The 18,757-nt window shown below is 33.4% G+C and overlaps 4 protein-coding genes across 6 annotated transcripts; 2 read left to right on the plus strand and 2 right to left on the minus strand.

Moving 5' to 3' along the window:
* Positions 1 to 32: 32 nt before the first annotated feature.
* Positions 33 to 5,783, plus strand: LOC140045208 (small ribosomal subunit protein mS22-like). Its single transcript, XM_072090020.1, has 8 exons — positions 33 to 188; positions 439 to 572; positions 1,082 to 1,246; positions 2,232 to 2,375; positions 2,801 to 2,884; positions 3,566 to 3,711; positions 4,551 to 4,659; positions 5,109 to 5,783. Exons 1-8 carry the CDS (start codon positions 44 to 46, stop codon positions 5,214 to 5,216), a joined length of 1,035 nt encoding a protein of 344 aa, XP_071946121.1. The 5' UTR covers positions 33 to 43; the 3' UTR covers positions 5,217 to 5,783.
* A 1,483-nt stretch (positions 5,784 to 7,266) lies between these two features.
* LOC140045209 (elongator complex protein 5-like) lies at positions 7,267 to 15,650 on the minus strand. 2 transcript variants are annotated; one of them, XM_072090023.1, is made up of 8 exons: positions 15,453 to 15,650; positions 14,085 to 14,145; positions 12,333 to 12,464; positions 11,568 to 11,761; positions 11,192 to 11,385; positions 10,850 to 10,942; positions 10,567 to 10,667; positions 7,267 to 10,091 (listed from the first exon to the last, which is right to left on the minus strand). In XM_072090023.1, the coding sequence occupies exons 1-8, from the start codon at positions 15,514 to 15,516 to the stop codon at positions 9,992 to 9,994; spliced, it is 939 nt and encodes a 312-aa protein (XP_071946124.1). In that variant the 5' UTR covers positions 15,517 to 15,650; the 3' UTR covers positions 7,267 to 9,991. The 2 variants fall into 2 exon arrangements, with proteins under 2 accessions (XP_071946124.1, XP_071946122.1); XM_072090021.1 differs by lacking the exon at positions 15,453 to 15,650 and having other exon boundaries at positions 14,085 to 14,439.
* A 247-nt stretch (positions 15,651 to 15,897) lies between these two features.
* LOC140043853 (uncharacterized) lies at positions 15,898 to 18,093 on the plus strand. 2 transcript variants are annotated; one of them, XM_072088329.1, is made up of 2 exons: positions 15,898 to 16,006; positions 16,654 to 18,093. In XM_072088329.1, the coding sequence occupies exon 2, from the start codon at positions 16,735 to 16,737 to the stop codon at positions 17,638 to 17,640; it is 906 nt and encodes a 301-aa protein (XP_071944430.1). In that variant the 5' UTR covers positions 15,898 to 16,006; positions 16,654 to 16,734; the 3' UTR covers positions 17,641 to 18,093. The 2 variants fall into 2 exon arrangements, with proteins under 2 accessions (XP_071944430.1, XP_071944431.1); XM_072088330.1 differs by having other exon boundaries at positions 15,911 to 15,991.
* LOC140043854 (uncharacterized) lies at positions 18,006 to 18,693 on the minus strand. Its single transcript, XM_072088331.1, has one exon. It carries the CDS (start codon positions 18,615 to 18,617, stop codon positions 18,117 to 18,119), a length of 501 nt encoding a protein of 166 aa, XP_071944432.1. The 5' UTR covers positions 18,618 to 18,693; the 3' UTR covers positions 18,006 to 18,116.
* Positions 18,694 to 18,757: the final 64 nt, after the last annotated feature.

The following is an 18,757-nucleotide window of genomic DNA, read 5'->3' on the forward strand; positions in this document are numbered from 1 at the left end:
AGCGCCATCTATATTTTATGAGGTAACAAACATGGCGGCGCACATGAACAAAGTTGTTCGTGCACGTCTTTTTATAAACGAGACATTAATCAATAATAAGCACATTGTTTGTTCTAACTTTCTAATTCAAAGCCATCATAGAAAAATATGTTCTAAGTCTACAGAAAATAGTACAGATTATACACCTGGTAAGTTAATAAATATACCTAGCAGAGTAGGCTAGGCCTAGGCTAGGTAGGCCTAGCTTTCATATTTTATGCCTGTGGCGACTGGGAACAGATGATCGGGCCTATTGAAAGACGATCGGGCCTAAAGTAAGACTATCGGGCCTAAATATATAATTAATGGTCTATCGTGTCGTGTGCGTCAATTTAAAATGGTATGGTCGACTGCCAAGCGCCTATAAACCATACATTTGACATAATGCTTTTTTTTTAGGTTTTCAAGATGAAAAAGTTCAAGAAATACTAAAAAAAATTACAGGAATGCAGTTGGAAAAAATATTCAAACCAATGGCACAGAAACTAGAACCACCAAAGTACCAACTCATGAGTGAAGAGAAACTCCAAGAGGTACCGTCCTTATTTCCTAATATTGATTTTTAACGATAAAATTAAAAGCTTTAAAAAATTAATTATCAAATTTAGTGCTATTATTACTTATCTATGGTGGTTTTTATTTCTCGAAATTGTGCATTCGCCAATTTTCTATACCGCCCTCTATTTTTTATTAGATTTTGGTCGAGTAGTGTTTATTAGGAAATAACACAAACAAAATAGACTAGAAATAAAAAGTCTGACCGACCGACCGACGCTGTTTTTCAATTGATTCCGTGCTTGAGCAACCAACATTTTTTTATGCCAAAACCTGTCCATTACAGTGAGGCAAACAGTACAGGTTTATGTAATAATGCATATATTTAATGGTAGTAATGATTAGTTTAATCTAAATTACTGTAGATCTTTACTGGTTCAGTTACTTGGTTTGGTTTCAACTATACATACAGTATAATCTGTTCAGGGTTTTCTCTTCCATGGTATAATTATAAGATTACAAATTTTCTGTTTTTCTTTTATTTAAGTTTCGACAAATTGCAATGAAGAAAGCTGAAGAAAAGCTTGAAATGCCTCCAGTGATGGAAGAACGTACAGAGATTGATGAAGTGATTACTCGAAACCGGGAATTGAGAGGCCTAGAGACTTCAAAATACGTATTCACTGATATAACAGTGGGATTAAATGATAGAGTAATTACTGTTTGATATTTGAATAATTAATTAATAAGGGGGATTAGTGGCAGATAAAGGATGTTAAAATTGGGGTGAGAGTGCCAGGGCGTAAAATAAAGAATGATGTTCAATCTTTTGCATTGTATGTCTGAAATCATCTCCTTGCGAGGTGGGTGGTGGGGGGATTGAGAAATCATGTTGGGAGTGATTGTTGGATTTTAAAAGTACAATGACCAAGTATTCAATCATTCCGGTATAAACCAGTATAGGATAAAGAATAAAAATTAATAGGAGACCATAGTGTATCGCAGAACACTACAGGACCGTTTTTGTTCTACTACTATCTATGTAATAGCTATGTTGAACTTATACAAAGCTCTATTACTTCCAGTGGTTACCTACTGTTGTTCAATGTGGGCACCATTTGAGAAATCATATATTAATAGAATAGAAAGTATACAAAGGAAAGCAAAAAGGATAATAATGTTTAGAAAGGAAGGTTCCTGGGACACATCTTATTTTCATAGGTTGAAAGTGCTTGAATTATTATCTATTGATGACTTGTTTAAATTACATAGACTTTCATTAGGATTTAAGGTGTTGAAAGGTTACTGTCCCCATTCTTTCAATGAGTATATTAAAACTAGTGAAAGATGTCCGGGTAGGCTTTTACGTTGGAATTCGAAAGGCAATACTTTTCATAATTCTGTATTTGTTTCCTTTCCTAGACTATGGGAGCAAATACCAAATGACATAAAAGATTCACAAACAATTTCAATATTTAAGGCTGCTCTAACAAAACACTATATTTCATGTTATGTATAATTTATTTGTATTTTTCTTGTATATGGTTTTATCTTTAACTGATTGTATTGTATGGAGTGAGTGCAGAATCTGTTTGGGCTTTAGCCTATTCTCATTCCTGGTTATTTTTACATTGATGGCCGAATAGATATTATTATTATTATTATTATCTATGAAATTGTGAATTTTTGTTTTTAAGGAACGGTTTATTGTAGTGAGAGAGCCAGACGGAACATTAAGGAAAGCCAAATGGGAAGAAAGGGATAGAATTACGCAAGTATATTTCCCAAGGGAAGGCCGTAGACTTGTACCACCATTGATGTTTGCAGAAGAAAATATTCAGGTATGACAATACCAAAGTCCCGTACAGTATGTAGATCACATACATTCCGTGTGCAAGATCCACTGCAAATAATTAAAAAATATAGGCCAAGGAGAACGTGTTTTGTGGCAATTGAAAGCAACAGCTTATGTTGGTAACTTGTACATCCATCACAGCGCTATATTTGTGATTTATATCGGATCTATCACAGTGCTATATTTGTGATTAATTTATTTCGGATCCAGCAAAGCACTGTAAGTTTATTTGTGATTTATATGACATCCATCACAGTGCTATATTTGTGATTTATATCGGATTCATGACAGTGCTATAAGTTTATTTGTGATTTATATGACATCCAACACAGTGCTATATTTGTGATTTATATCACATACATCACAGTGCTAATGTGTGAATAATTGTAATATTTTTTTTTTTTTTTAAAGAACTCTTTAAATGATGATAGACATGAAGAACTGCTGGACCTAGCATGTGTACAGTTTGAACCAGATGATAAGCATTTTATTAGGGTAAAAATTATAAAATCATTCTTTTTCTCTGTTTTTGTTTTGTGTCTTTGGTGTGAGATGATGGTTTGTATGTACTGTATTATTCTCTGGTATAATCCCCTCCCCCCTACCCCCCTTAGAACAGAACACGAAATTGGGTCGACTATAAGACTATACCCAGGGATATCCTGGTTCAAGAAAAAAATTAATGTAGCATTTCTTGTAAAAACTCATCTAAAGAGTGGTATACATCCAGGCCAAAAGTTAGTACTAGGACCGGGGATAGGGGGTGGGATTAAACCTGAAGTGGGATTATACCCGAGGATATACGGTATATAATGTATACCTGAATTTATTTTTCATATATTTCCAATATACCATTATGTCTGGTAGGCCTCTATATTTGTTTTTATTGTGTTTTCTTGTTATTATGACGAGCAATGAATTTCCTTTTTGAGGATCAATAAAAGTTATCTTATCTTATCTTAGCTAGTTAAGAAGTGCTTTAGTTAATAATTGAACTTTATTTATCAAACCAGTTCTTTTTATCCTAAGAAATAAACTTCTAAAGTTAAAAGGAAAAGGGTTATTTTGAAAATTGACTAAGCATTGACTTAAAGCAAATTTAAGATAATTGCTAAGCATGTTTGGTATGTTCTTAAGTAGCAAATAAAAAAAAACATTTGTGCTAATTTTTTCCAGGTTCACAGGAGTGTATACACTGAAATAGAAAATAAATTGAAATATGACGTACTTCGATCAACGCGACATTTTGGTGGCCTTGCATATTATTTTACAGTTAATAAAAGAATTGATGGATTGCTTACCGACATGATAGAACGAGAATTGTAAGCAAACAAATATCTATTGATTTAAAGGGTCCTGGAAGTAGGTGAGATTATTTAAGGGGGGTCAAAGGTTATGTAAGATAATAAACACAGGGTAAAGATATATATTCCCCCCTAAAAAATGTTCACATTTTTTTTAACATGTCATTTTAATTTTGCCTAAAAGTTATTCATTTTGACCAAAAACTGGATCGAAAATTATTTTCCCAAAAAATGCTTAAATTGTCTTTCTGAAGCATTTATTTGTCTTTTTATAAGTGAAATAATTTATTTATTTTTTATTTTTTACCGAATTGAATAACTTTATTAAAACTGCAAAATGGCCTATTTAAAGTCTGATTTTAATAATCTTCATTTTTCATGTTTTTTTCCACCTTCATTTCCCTTACACTATAGTTGTAAAAAACCACTTTACTCCAATACAACTTAAATATTTTGAAACCTGTATAGCCTCATTTCCCCCTCTCATAGACTTCATAAACCTCTCACAAGAGATGCAACACAAGGACGTAGATGCAACGATTTGATCAATCACAAGCGATGGATTATTGTATTGTTATATTACTGTCGCTTGTCATTGTTGAACTTGATTGCATCTGTAGTAGTGTGAACCAGGCTTTACAAACCTCTTTATAATAAACCTTCTACCAAATCTCCTATATGTCATCCACCTTTTAAACCCTCCCCCCCCCCCCCAAAAAAAAAAACCAAAATCAAACAAACTTTTTACCTACATACATAGAAATGTCTTCTTTGTGTGTTATGTTTATTGCTTGTAGAAAAATACTGAAATATTTTATTAGTAGATTAGTAACTTGTACTGATTGTTTATTTTGTAGAATTGATGATGCTGTTGATTTGGTGTGTTTATTCCACTTGCTCCATCCAGATAGTACGTCAGCGAAAGAAGTGACGGAGAAATCTTTGACTGGCACAGACATCATAAAGGTAGGTACAGTACGATGTATTAGCCACAACAAATGCTATACTACACCATAAGCAGTCTTTTGAGGAGGGCCAAAAAAGAAAGAGGAAATGTTTTTCTTGGTGAGGACAACATTCCCCAAGAAAACATTTTATGCTTGTCAGTATACCGTATAATAATAATGCGGCGAGAGTTGGATTCGAACCATAACCTCACGATCGGTAATCCAGCATCCAACACACTGCGCCACACGCCCCCACATTATGTGAGTGATGCGACACTTTGTAATTGTTTTGTTAGTTTTTTATTTATATGTTTCTGTATATCTCCGAGCGAACATAATGTCTATGTATATAGTTTATATGAAAATGACAATAAATGGAAGTAATTTCCACTGATGATGATATTTGCTAGGCCTCTATTTACCACTACACTGGATCCATTCTAAACCATTGTTTTTCCATTCTTGCAGACTTATTTAAAGCGGGATTCTCCTCACCCAGGCAAGGTAGAGCTGGCTCTACAATCATATGAGAATTTATTACTTGAAGAAACAGCCAAACAAGAAGAAAACAACTAAGTTTTAAAATAAAAATGCATTTATAAGGGCGTTACTGTAGTTTCGCACCCAGCATTTATTGACATTATTGGCAAAATGTATTTAAATTTGAACATGATTTTCCATAGATGGATTTCACAAAGTTTTTCAGCCCTTTTGGCGCTCCATAGAAGTATACAAACAGTGTGAGAAACACGTCTGTAAAATCATCAATTTAAAGGATTTATTCGTTACTTTTTATGTGATTGTCCATCATAAAAGTACTTTCGAAGCCTAAGGTGGGCTTTCTACGATAAAGTTAGTTAACACATTTGGAGCCGAAATATAAGGTGGATCCGAAACTGCAGTAGCGCCTTGTAGCCCATCATGGGATATATACGGTAAAGCTCTGTCTATACTACCAAACTATCAAATATGGTAGTGATATGACATCACATTTCTTTGTTTGATAGTGTAGACAGAGCTTAAGTAAATGCTGAGATATGATTACACACATGTTACAACTCTGTTGATTATATGGTGTACGCGTTTAAAATCAGTTCTGGATCTGTTCCCGGTACTAATTTATCAAACTATTAAAGACTCATCGTAATAGTCAAGTCAAGTCAAGTATCATTTATTATCATTTGTTTTAGGAAAAACATAGAAATTCTGTTTGCTCTGTTGGCGGAGCACAATATCCAACGGACACAACACGAACTCAAAAACAAAAACATTACAAAAAAAAGTGTCTACATCATATTTAAGGCTCTAATAGATCCTGGAAAGAAACTATTTGTAAATCGTGCCTTATTGGCCTTAATAGAACGAAATCGCCGACCGCTGCGCATCAACTGGAACATACTAGAGGCCGGATGAAATTGATCATCTTTGATAGCCACTGCCTTTTTCAGAAGACGATCCGAAAATATGTTCTCCAAAGGCAGTTGTGCAGATCCAATTATACGCGATGCGGTCTTGACTATTCTATTTAGGTCACGCTTTTCATTTTCGGTAGCGCTACCGAACCATACCGTTAAAGAATACGTTATTACACTCTCTATAACTGACCTATAGAAGGACGACATTATTTCAGAGTTTATACCAAATGATTTAAGTCTACGTAGGAAGTAGATTCTTCTTTGGGCCTTTCTAATAATGTTACGTGTGTTAATATGCCACTTCAGATCATTTGAAATATAAATACCCAAGAATTTAAATTCTTCTACAAACTCAACTGATATACCATTAATAAATATTGGATATTTGACATTAAGTGATTTACGGAAGTCTACAACCATTTCTTTAGTCTTAGATACATTCAAGAACAGATTGTTTTCGTTACACCAGTCTACAACTCGTTTAACTTGGTTGCGATAATTAGACTCATCACTGTCATCATTGATTAGACCTACAATGGTAGTATCATCCGCAAATTTAGCGATATGACAGTTACTGTAGTAGGTAACACAGTCATAGGTAAATAAAGTAAAAAGAAAGGGCGACAGTACACAGCCCTGTGGTACACCTGTATTTATAATACGCTTATCTGATATAATGGTACTCACTTTAGTACGTTGGGGTCGATCAGTTAAAAAGTTTAACACCCAGTTACATATAGAAATATCGAAACCGATTTCAACCATCTTAGTGTGTAACTTATACGGTACAATCGTATTAAATGCTGAACTAAAATCTATATATAAAATCCTTGCATATCTTTTATCACGTTCGAGATGCTCTAAGATCCTATGCAAAGTGATCGATACAGCATCTTCGGTAGACCGGTTTGGTCTATAGGCGAACTGATATTGGTCAAGATCTCGAGGACACTTGGCCTAATACAATACACTATTAAAGACTCGCCTAAAAGTTAACCAATTTTGATAGTTTTTTTTTTAATTAAGCAAAAAAATGTACAAATGCCAGCCGTACAACTCACTGAATTTTGCAATGTTTGTTTATACACAGGTGAAATGGTATGAAGGGCAAGATATGGTTTACACTACAACCAACCCCTATTCAAGGGACACTTTGTTCTGAACGTGTCCCCTTAATAGGAGCTTTACTGTACTAATAAATAAAACAAACATCACATAAACAAATGGTTTTTTATTAACAAAAAGCGAATGGAAGTTTCTTTACATATTTTTATTTTTCGGAACATGTTTTTGTTCTTATCAAGGTAGACATTTACTTAAATTTACTTTAAAAACTTAACTTAAGCTCTGTCTACACTATCAAATTTTAGGACAACAAATGTGATGTGCCCATATATGGACATCATGATGTTATATCACTACAATATTTGGCCACAGCAACATAGTTTGATAGTGTAGGCAGAGCTTTAAAAACATATTTTCATTGAAAGTTAAAGCTTGGTTCCCACTTGGATGTAACGCAATAATGCAGGCACACCAATCAAAGGCAACAGTCGAGTGATTCTTCATGCCATTATACATTGCAGTGGGCTTTTGCCCTTGTGTTGCGTACAAGTGGAAACCAAACTTTATAGATATATAAAATAAACAATAAACAAGTAGCACTTCAAATATAGCATCCAAATTTGTAACAAAAAATTTGACAATTTAGTGTTTATTTTACTTAAAACCAAGGACATTTTGTTTCGGGTTTTAAAAATTAAAACAAACTTTTGATAACACAGTACTGGGACTCGAAACAAACTACTTTATCTTATATTATCTTTTGATCTAAGCACCAATAATGCAAATTTGTTCATCAGGCAAATTTCTTTTATATTTACAGTTTTATCAAAATTAAATTGTCTTTAAAATATCAGCCCTGATTTGTTTTGTTAATTAGTTCAAATTATAAGGCAAGGCTGGAATTCAATTGGTTATTTCCTGATTTTTTTCACCCAATTAGACAAGTTTATAATTACATTACTTAGATCTGATTGGCTAATTATGATTTTCTAAGAGTAAAATAAAGCACTACAGTACATTACAACTGGACACTCGTTAGTCCATTGTTATTTTGACTGTACTGTTTACGCAAAGCACTTGGAGAATGTGGGACCATAAAAGTTCAGTTTTACTGTGTAATACTCTTTATTAAACACCTAAATAAATTCCTGTCATTTGATTGTGGGTCACATGGCGTGCAATAGTATACACTATTAAACTATTATTTGTACCATTACACTCATAAACATTCATTATTTGTATAATAATGAACGACAATCATATATACATGTTTGTAGAAAATAGATTTTTTGTGCTAAATAAATTCCTGTCATTTGATAGTGGGTCACATGGTGTGCAATAGTATACACTATTAAACTATTATTTGTACCATTAAACTCATAAATATTCATTATTTGTATAATGAACGACAATCATACATGTTTGTAGAAAATAGATTTTTTGTGCTACTTTTGTTCACACAAAATTTAAGTCTACTTTCAAAGAAAAAATACAAATATAGTTTAATTTTATCAAAACCAGATTAAATGTGTGTGAGGGAAAAATATACATTTCTACAGAAAAACCCCCAAAAAATTATATCATCCCAGAATTATGAACTATATATTAATAAACTATTCACAATGTGTTTGATGAAAATAGTATTTTCAAAAATTCAATTTTATATAAAAGGTGTCTCGGGTATGAAGGCTAAATAAGTCTATTTTATATAAAAGGTGTCTGGGCATGAAGGCTAAATAAGTCTATTTTATATAAAAGGTGTCTCGGGTAAGGCTAAATAAGTCTATTTTATATCAAAGGTGTCTCGGGTATGAAGGCTAAATAAGTCTATTTTATATAAAAGGTGTCTCGGGTATGAAGACTAAATAAGTCTATTTTATATAAAAGGTGTCTGGGGTATGAAGGCTAAATAAGTCTATTTTAAGAATACAAACATTATATAAGGGAAGTTGAATCAGGACTAGCAGGAAGAAAAATATTGGGTCTTGTGTGAAAGCACCCTTATATACAGGTTTTCATTGCCAATCAAGCAACACATCTTTTCTACCTGAAAATGTTAGGTCTTGTGTGAAAGCACCCTTAGATATGGATTGTTGCAGACTTTAACCAATCAAGCAGCATATCTATCTGAAATTTTAGGTCTTGTGTGAAAGCACATTTAGAGATGGATTTTTGCAGGTTTTTAGCCAATTAAGCAGCATATCTTCTATCTGAAAATGTTGGGTTTGGTATGAAAGCACCTTTAGAGATGGATTGGTCAGGATTTTAGCCAAAAAAAAGCAGAATTTAATTTTAATTGGGTGTACAATATAAATTAATGCTGAGTTACCAGTGAAATGTAGTATGTTAGTCAACAATTTTATTTTTCTACTTTTCTGAGTTTAAAAACTGTTTTTGTTCTGTATACCTAAACTGACAGTGAACAACACTACAGTAATTCTATTCCTTCCTCAAAATCACTTAATACCATTTGCATTCAAGGACATTTTTTTTAAAGTTTTATCAAATTATAATACTCCCTCCAGTTTCTCTTAAAAAAATAACGAATGACTTTTTTATCATTTTTTTTTATAAAAGTTTATGCCTAATAAAATGGTGAAATGCTAGTCCCTTAAAATGAATACATTTCTACAGATTTTTACTTTTACAAACATTATTTACAAAACAAAAACATAAGAAAGCAATACTAATATTTTAGTTGGTCCTAAATAATATATACGAAATGGTTTCTTATTGCATTCCAAGATCCAGCTTAGAAAATGGAGAATATATAAATCGAGTACTGGTATTTGGTTATGGAGGTCAGTGATTGACATTCATTGGCTCCGCCCATGTCCATTGGCTCCGCCCATGTCCATTGGCTCCGCCCCTTTAGATGTCTAAATCATCATCTGGATCCTCGTCGTCAAAGTCGTCCGCTTCATCCGGTTCATAGTAAATCCTCCCTCCAGGATTTAATTCATTTGCTTTTCTGAGAAAACAAAATTGAAATAATCAAAGGTTAAATTGTGGCAACATAGGGAGGCATTTATAGAAGCTCTCAATTTTTTGACGGCTTAAGGACCTACGTATATCGTGTCATTGTCTGGATCTAGAATCTGAAGCTGTGTAGAGGCATCAAATGAGGCCAGGAGGCATACTGCGTACACTAAATTAACATGACGTAGCTAGTATCTAGATTTTCGCAATTCAAAACCTCACTTTGGGATAAGGTTAAAAAAATTCTTTTTGTAAATGTAAAATGTCAATGGGGGAATAACTTGCAGCCTATTAGGGCTGCATGGACTAGTACACCAGGGTAATTGCCTACTCTTCCGAAGTACTGGTTTCTTTAAATGCACACAAGCCAGATGTGTACACTGGACCTCCAGTTTTAAGAAGATTGGTTGAACCTGTGCTGATTGTATAGGTTTGCGACGCAGTAAAGGCTCGACTACTCAACTTACCGTTTAGCACTAAGGGTATACGGTAACACAACTTCACTTCTTGCTTGTTTCTCGGACTCTCGCAGCGTCAGATTAAAGGTTAAATTTGCTGTCGGATCTCCCTATAAATAAAAAAAAACTTACATAAAACGAAAACAAGATATTTCAAATTTTTTCACATTACACACCATTAGTTTACTAATGCTGTACATCTTAGAAAATTTTATTTTTAAAGAAAATTGACTTTTTTTTAATGAAGATTCCCCCATGGTGGGCTTACAGTATGATTGCAATTTGTACTCACTTGATCAGGTGGTTCCATTTTAATAACTGACTGTTTTGTTTCTTCTGGGAATGTAATAAGTCGATAGTCTCTATCTACACTATAGCCTTCTTTCTGTAAAATGAAAATTTATTTTTGATAATCAACATTATTGATAATTTTTTATTGTTTGTTGATATAAAGTTTGCGGTACACCACATGTATTAGTTCTGAAAAGAACTGTTGAGTTTCTTGACGTTTCGATCAATATGCTTTGATCGTCCTCAGGAGTGAGAATGAAATTGATTGTTTATAAAAACATTTTTTAATGAATCATAAAATGCAAAACTTGCTAAATATTTTAAGTTTGATCAAAATATTTACCTTCTTAAATACTTTTCCAGTTCTGCGTTTATGTACAATGTTACAAATACCCAAAGGCGCTTCATTTAATGGCATTATTGACATGTAGGAGGAAACCGTGAGAATCGTAGACGCCAGGTGTTCTAACGCACAGAGGGCGCTCTCATCGTGAACATCTTTGTGAACAAGACACACTACTAAACATACTTCAAAACCTAAAACGAAATTTAAAAAAAAATGTTAATTTTCATTATATATTATAGCAATATTATTGTTTGTTTGTTGGGTATATATATTTATATACAGTTACATTATGTACTACAGCATATTCATAATACCGCCGTATATTATAGATATTTTTTTGGGTGAGTTGCCAACAATTTTTTCTTTAACTTGCCTAAATCATTGGTGTTGATTAATCGATGCAAACCATTAAACACGTATGTCGGGGATTTGCGAAGGAGTACCGGGCTAAGAGAATCCACAACGACGCAAACCCTTTTACTGTCATCTCGGTTACACTTCTTTACATTCCTCATGAAGACGTCTTCAGAGGTGCTTATATCTAAACTGTTGTGTCTGTAATTTGTGCTGCGAAGAAAAATTGTTTAATTTAAAAGTAAACTTTTTTTGTACCCAAAATGATTGATAAATGATAGTGGTAACTGACAAAAAAACATCACTTCCGAAGCTTCATTAATCTACTTATTCAATTCATTCATTCAACTAGAGGTACAGTATGCACTTGAAGTGAACAGGGCAAATGAAATCACTAATGGTAAAACCATAGAGGTATTACTTTTAGAGAGTCAACTAGAGGCACCAAACAGAGAATTAAAGAAAAAAGGGGCAGGGACTCCTCAAAATGAAAGTTTTGCAGCATATTTAAGAATACATTCTCTTATGCATACCGCAACACAGACGCAGTGGTACCTAACTGAGTAGTGGACATGGTTCTGTTGATGCAGCTACGGTATTGTTTGATGGTTCCTCCTCATGGTAGAACTCTTTTTGAGTTGTGATTGTATTGGAGTTGACTCTCTAGTTGTTATAAATTATTTCTATGCTTTACAGAAACAAAATACCTGTATCACTACTGTAGTAGTCTCAGTAGGTCAAACAAGGATAAAATTACTCTTTACTCTTCCTTGGTAAAACCTACCTATTTAAGTTCCATTGAAGCGGGTTAGTCCATCCATCATGGCATTGCAGTTTATTCTTCACCTTTGTGTCGATTGTGTTAATGAATACATCGGGCGACGTGTCGAAGTTGAATATGTGCACCTGGTCCAACCTGCAACCAATCAGCATTGGATTCTACAGTGTTATCATTTTATCTTCGAAACAATTGCATTAAACGACATATTTCAAATTCTTAATGATTATCATACTGTCGTACCTGTCTAGTGTCTAGCTAAAAGATAGCTTCAAATCTATTATGTGTTTCCCTATGACACCCCCTGCCCAACCCCCTTAATTTCAAGCATTTAAACCTTGATATGAAAAACTACATTATAATGTGTGTCACCAAACAGTAAACTAAAATTTGCCAATTTTAATTGTATGTATTGTATGTGATATTTTATGTACTGATGCCGAAATAAATTAAATCAAATCAAATCAGATTAAAAACATTTATGATACTGGCTCCGGTAGCAAAAAAATGAAAACATTTTATTTATCTCATTATTTTTTCAATAAATTTGGCAGTGAAAACTGTCATACAGAATGTTAAATTTCCAAGGTTATTTTCATGCCCATGCTAGAATATAAATAAATAGAAACTGTCATGTTGAAGAAAAATTAGAAAGGACTTGTTCCTCTCATGATGAGAGAAACACGTCCTTTGCCACATTTACTGTATACTGCTTCACGTTGCTTGCAACAAACAATGGGGTATTTTTTATTCATTAAGGGGGGAAAAGAGATGGGATGTATTGGAAGGCCAATCTATTATTAATTAAGGGGAAAGAGGTGGGGTGGATGGGAAGGTTTATAAATGTTTATAATACAATTTAGATATCAAACTGCCCCAACTTTGAAATTGCTGAACCTTAGTAACAATAGTACGGTAGGGCAATTGAAGAAATCCACTTAGACATGTCGTTTATCATTTTGATTTAGGGAAAACCCGAAAAGCTTGAATACATAATAAGATATAGGTCCATGGTAGTAATATGCACATGCTTCATAAATGATCCACTTCCACCCTCCCTTCCAACATCCCCTCTCTCACCCCCTTTTATAATAAAAGAAAAATCTGTTAAAAATGTTATTTGAAAGTGAGACAAAGCAGATAGGTAGTGGTGTCTACAAAACTCAAATCTGAGATACATATTCAAGGAACAATCCATAATTATGCATAGATGGTCTTCCACAAACGTTATTACATTCTGGGTACAATGGCCGTATTCACCAATCACACTTAAGTGAGATATTTCCCTTAAATAATAAGTATTTCACTTAACTCAATAAATATTTAAGTATTTCACTTTTAATTTTATTCACTTACTGTAGATAGGAGATTTTTTTTAATTTAAAGAATAAATGTTTGTGAATGGTGAATACAGCCACAGTTTTTTTTTAATGTGATTTCTCTATTTTGTTTTTTTAAAATTACTGAAGACAAATAAATGTATTTAAAATACATACAATGTAATCAGAGTTATTTCTCCATATTTAGGAGAGTTAGATAATTATCTATCTAGGCACTTAAATTAAGCTCTGTCTACACTATCAAACTTTATGTGACAAAAACATTTAATGTGCCCATTATTATTATTCGGGCACATCACACTTTTTTGTCACTGTCAAGTTTAATAGTGGAGACGGAACTTTAAATTTGATATCACAATCTGGATTGGTAGATCTGAGTTTTATAGACACCCAATAGGTAGAGATAGACTTGAATTACCTGTAGGCTAGCTCAGTTGTGATACAGCGTAGAAGTGCCCGGCCACTGTGTGCCACAGAATCTACACTCATGAAGAGAGAAGAACATGGTGCAACAGATAGAAAGTAACAGCAGGTAAACATGACATAGAGTAAAGCAGCCAATCCATTAGCATACATCATTTGAATATTCATGTTATGTTAATTAAGTACACAGCCAATAGTATATGAAGTGATTTGAATACTGATATTTAAAAGTGGAAATATTGATATATTTTGTGAACAAATATGGGATACAATATAAACACACAATATAAATAAACAACATACAGTAATTAAACATAGTAAATTGTACTTCAGTTACTGCAGTAATGTTTCACTGAAATAGGTAAATACCGTACAAATAATATTATTTAGGACTAGTTTTTGTTCAATTGTGTTGCTAGCTGTGATTGAACCATTTTCCCCTTTTCATCAACATTGATTGAGCTACAGTAAGTCTACAAATTAGAAAAGTATACTCTCACAGAAATCCATGAGCCATATTTCATTAGCATATGAATAAAATGTTATAACGATGACTCATGAAAAGAAAACTTCTTGAAAGAAAACTTCTTGAAAGAAAAACAATGCAAAACAAAGATGTTTTTTGTTTAGTTAATGTGCTAGAAATTCCCAAGTAGGTTCTCAGCAAATAAACGCCTACAGCATTCAATAGACCTTTATTAGTTCTCTGGGGGGTTTTTCAATTGGATATTGTAAGTACTTATTCTCATGTATACAAAAATTAATTACATAATAAATATTGTTGAGGAAATGAATTTATAAAAAACTAAATAAACATGTCCAACAATGTTTTTTAAATTCAAGTATGAACAAAAATGTGAATTATTTGAAAATTACTTACAATTTCATAACAAGTTACATATCTTTTTTTAGGAGTACTTACCACTGTATTTTAATTCAAACTTTAATTTGTATGTATATAAATAAGGTACGATAAAAAAAACAAAGCAATTAGATTAGGCTATCTGGAAATTAATAAAATAAAACTTTTTTTCACTTGTGAACTTAGTATAATATTATTATTAATAAATAGACAGTATACGATTTATAACTACTACTAGTACTAGCCTAGGCCTAGTAGTACTACTGGTATCGATTACTAATTATTATTAATTCATTTCATACCCCTCTCTCTGCCTAGACGTTACCCATATAAAAATATATATGACCCATCAAATATATTGACATACTAGTGGTGTAGGTCTAGCCTCTACTAGGCCTAGAGTCTAGGCCGCCCATGGAGTGCCCAACTTATAATTGTAAATCGAGTGTGCAGGTTGTTGTTTTGGATTTTTAAGAAAGTGAAGACGGACGAGAGGCTTACCTTCTAAAACGATCAATTGCGAACCTTCCCTACCATCGATAAGCTGGCTCAAAAGAGTAGCCATTTTATGTACAACACCTGGTTCAAAAGTATATATAATTTTCTGTAGTAATATGTTTTTTATGAATATAAAACACTTCTTTGTTCTTCCACTGTACTCGTACTAAGAATAGACTAGATAACTAACTCGAAAATCAACGTTGCGCATCGAATAAAAAATGGAACGACTTCGTTGAAAAATATGACCTAAATAAAAACTGTTCAATTTAAAATTATAATCCTAGTTAAATGTTAAATATATTAAATTTTTTAATTTTAAAATTTTAAAACTAACTGTTTATGAATACATTATAATTTTAAAATTGCAATTAATCATTAATTCTTTGATGATATTTATGAATTTAGAAAAGTTTTATGAACTGCACATGCGTAATGTTGTCAATAACAACTGTAATCAAAAAAGATCAAAAAGTGGTTTGGGAAAGGAGGAGGGGAAGAGGACGACTAGAAAGTTAAAAATGTTTTTTAATTTGCAAAAAGTTGGTTTAACAAGTGTAAGATATTATTGACCAACTGTAGAATTTATCTATTCCTATAAATCATTTAAATTTAGCCTAGGCTAGGGCCTAGGGCCTATAGGCCTAGCCTAGTTGTGATGAAGGTCAATTAAATGAATGGAGAGGAGGTAGGCGGCTAGGTCCTACCACCCTCTCTAACTAGCTAGATAGTACTAACTAGGCTAGTAGTAGTAGGCCTACTACTAGCAATCATGCAGCAGCAGCAAGCAATCATGCAGCAGGGCAGCTCTGTGTGTCACTTGATTGACGTGTGTGTGAAAACGGCGAATGAATCAGTCACAGTTCATTCATACTATTACTAATTAGTCATTACGATAGCCTCCCTGTAAAAGTATCATGCCAACTTTTTTTTAAATATTATGGCAATTAACAAGAAAACATCACACGGCAAATAAATATATGCTGAAATAATTATTTTAAAAATTGGTGTGGCTTTTTGTAAATTGCCAAGATACTTGTTGCCGTGACACTTACAGGCCACCATATACTATAGTTAAATTCTTTCATACAATATTGTTTAATCATTAAAGCACAAAGTGTGTTGTCGGGATTTTAGCATTTGGTGTGGTTGATCAATTATGGGATACAGTGCTAATAATAGTTTTCTTGTTTTTTTTGTGCAGGATATTGCTGTTAGATTCCATGACAACAGCAGATTATGTTTTAATCATTATTATTGTTAATGGATAGAAGACTACCACAAAATGGCAAAGAGATTGCACACTCACAATCCTTACAATAGGAATATTCCACTAAATCACAAACATGATGGTGTTGATACCACAGATGGTAGAACTGCCACCCCTCAAAAAATAATTAGTGCTTCCAGTAAGCTTAAAAGACAAAATGATTCATCAGTTGTTGGTCGGAACTCTGTACACGAAGAGGAAATAAAATCAAGTTCCACTTTTCATGAAGAAGAAACCAATTCTCGACCCGGATCTTCCTTCTCAGTGTATCGACCATTACCTGATATTGGTCAGAAATGGAGTAAAACAACTTCTTCAGATTTACTAGACAATGTTATTAACGATGTCAGTAGTTTGCATATTCAAGAAAATCACAGTCCACATGTGAAGAAGAAGAAGCGTATGAAAGATTCGACGGCACCGTATGAAGATATTAAAATTAAAAACGTTGTTCAAAATTACAGTATAAAACCGCATAGTCCAGATGTAAAAGGTCATGTGACATCTGCGACAATCAAACATGGCAAAGGAGAAGCAGAGGGAATGTTTGAATCGCACTCACGGAAGATATCAAGACGCGAGTTACGGAGTATGCAACTACGACAGCGACGGAACTCCCAGATGAGATCAGTACAGCCAGAACCGACGGAAGAAATGGATAGATTGTTAATTGCTATAAGACTACCAACCGGTGAGAGATTTCAACGATTTTTCTTGCCAAGTAGTACAGTTACAGACGTGATAACATTTGCGGAATACCAAGTGAAGGAGTCTTTTGCAGATTGTGATGTTTTCATGAATTGTGTACCAAAGAAAAAATTACAATGGTTGAAAGAAAGTCTTGGTGATTGCGGTGTTAAAGACCGTACTTTACTTTTACTTGAAGAGAAAGATGAAGATGAAATTACTGATAATCTGTGACCTTTAATGTTGCAATGAAGTTGATAGTTACTAGCAATGCATTGCTCTTAAAGAGTGAGAAACTTAAAAGTTCCAGAAGTTCAGCAGCAGTTTGAATCACACTCACAGAAGATCACAAGATGCTAGCTATGGAGAATGCAACTGTGACTGCGGCGGAACTCTCAGATGAGATCAGTACCAGCAGAAGTGACGGAAGAAATGACTGGGTACGGCCGTCTTCACTGGGCCCAATGCACTTGATTGATTTTGCAAAATTGTGACTCTGACCCTTACCTGTTCCAGTGCTAATTTTATGTTATGTGCATTATATGTTAGAAATTTTACTTTCATAATTTCAAAATAACAAATTTTAAATATATTGTCAGGTTGTTAACATTTATTCAATTTATTTTATTAAAACCACTGTACATTTACTAATGTTACCGAACATGATTATGATTTTAATAATCTAAATAAACCATATTCTAAAAATAGCTTCAGTGATTTCGTTTATCATCTTTTGATTTTACAAGTGGCGGTAGGATGCAGTTGGGCACGATACCTCTTCCAATGTTACATGGCGTGTACCCAAATCGTGTTCCTACCTCGCGCTTGTCCTGCAATGTCGGGAACACTACCAGTGGATCTTGATAACTTGACCGTGATGTTGAATTCAAGGTATACCGAATATCCGGCGGTTTACCATAATTGCTTGTGTATGGTCCGTGATGTCCAGAAGTCCAATTGGTCATCTGAGTGTGTCGGATCATGTCTGGTAATTGAGTCTGAATGGAATTAAAGTCCGGATTCCATATTCCAAAAGTAGAATTATCTTTGTTGTATGGAGACTGGTATTGTAGTCCTACTGAATGTGGGTTTTGCCGACGTGTTGGTGATAGAACTCGTGGAAAAAGTCTCGGACCAGTCTGAGACAAATTAAAGTCTGTAAAAGTAGTTGTTCTCGGACGTTTGTGCTTTCTGGTAAACACATTCGCCATGTCTATCAAATTTTTTTTCTTTAGAATAATCAAGGACAGAATTGATAGTAATATAATAAGTCCTATTATTTTTAGTTATATTGTGTTTCCAATTACCTTAACAACTGCAGTTGAAAGAATTACGCGCGCGTACGACCCTG

This window comes from Antedon mediterranea, chromosome 3 (assembly GCF_964355755.1).
Source record: "Antedon mediterranea chromosome 3, ecAntMedi1.1, whole genome shotgun sequence".
Taxonomy (NCBI): Eukaryota; Metazoa; Echinodermata; class Crinoidea; order Comatulida; family Antedonidae; genus Antedon; species Antedon mediterranea.

Bases quoted from the DNA above. Each gene is read 5' to 3' on its own strand.
- LOC140045208 (XM_072090020.1), top strand. From the start codon at position 44: ATGAACAAAGTTGTTCGTGCACGTCTTTTTATAAACGAGACATTAATC. The intron at 189-438 runs GTAAGTTAATAA...CTTTTTTTTTAG, and splicing joins TAGTACAGATTATACACCTG to GTTTTCAAGATGAAAAAGTT. The intron at 2,376-2,800 runs GTATGACAATAC...TTTTTTTTAAAG, and splicing joins TTGCAGAAGAAAATATTCAG to AACTCTTTAAATGATGATAG.
- LOC140045209 (XM_072090021.1), bottom strand. From the start codon at position 14,257: ATGAATATTCAAATGATGTATGCTAATGGATTGGCTGCTTTACTCTAT. The intron at 11,386-11,567 runs GCAAGTTAAAGA...ATTTCGTTTTAG, and splicing joins AATCAACACCAATGATTTAG to GTTTTGAAGTATGTTTAGTA. The intron at 10,943-11,191 runs GTAAATATTTTG...TTCATTTTACAG, and splicing joins CTGGAAAAGTATTTAAGAAG to AAAGAAGGCTATAGTGTAGA.
- LOC140043853 (XM_072088329.1), top strand. From the start codon at position 16,735: ATGGCAAAGAGATTGCACACTCACAATCCTTACAATAGGAATATTCCA.
- LOC140043854 (XM_072088331.1), bottom strand. From the start codon at position 18,617: ATGGCGAATGTGTTTACCAGAAAGCACAAACGTCCGAGAACAACTACT.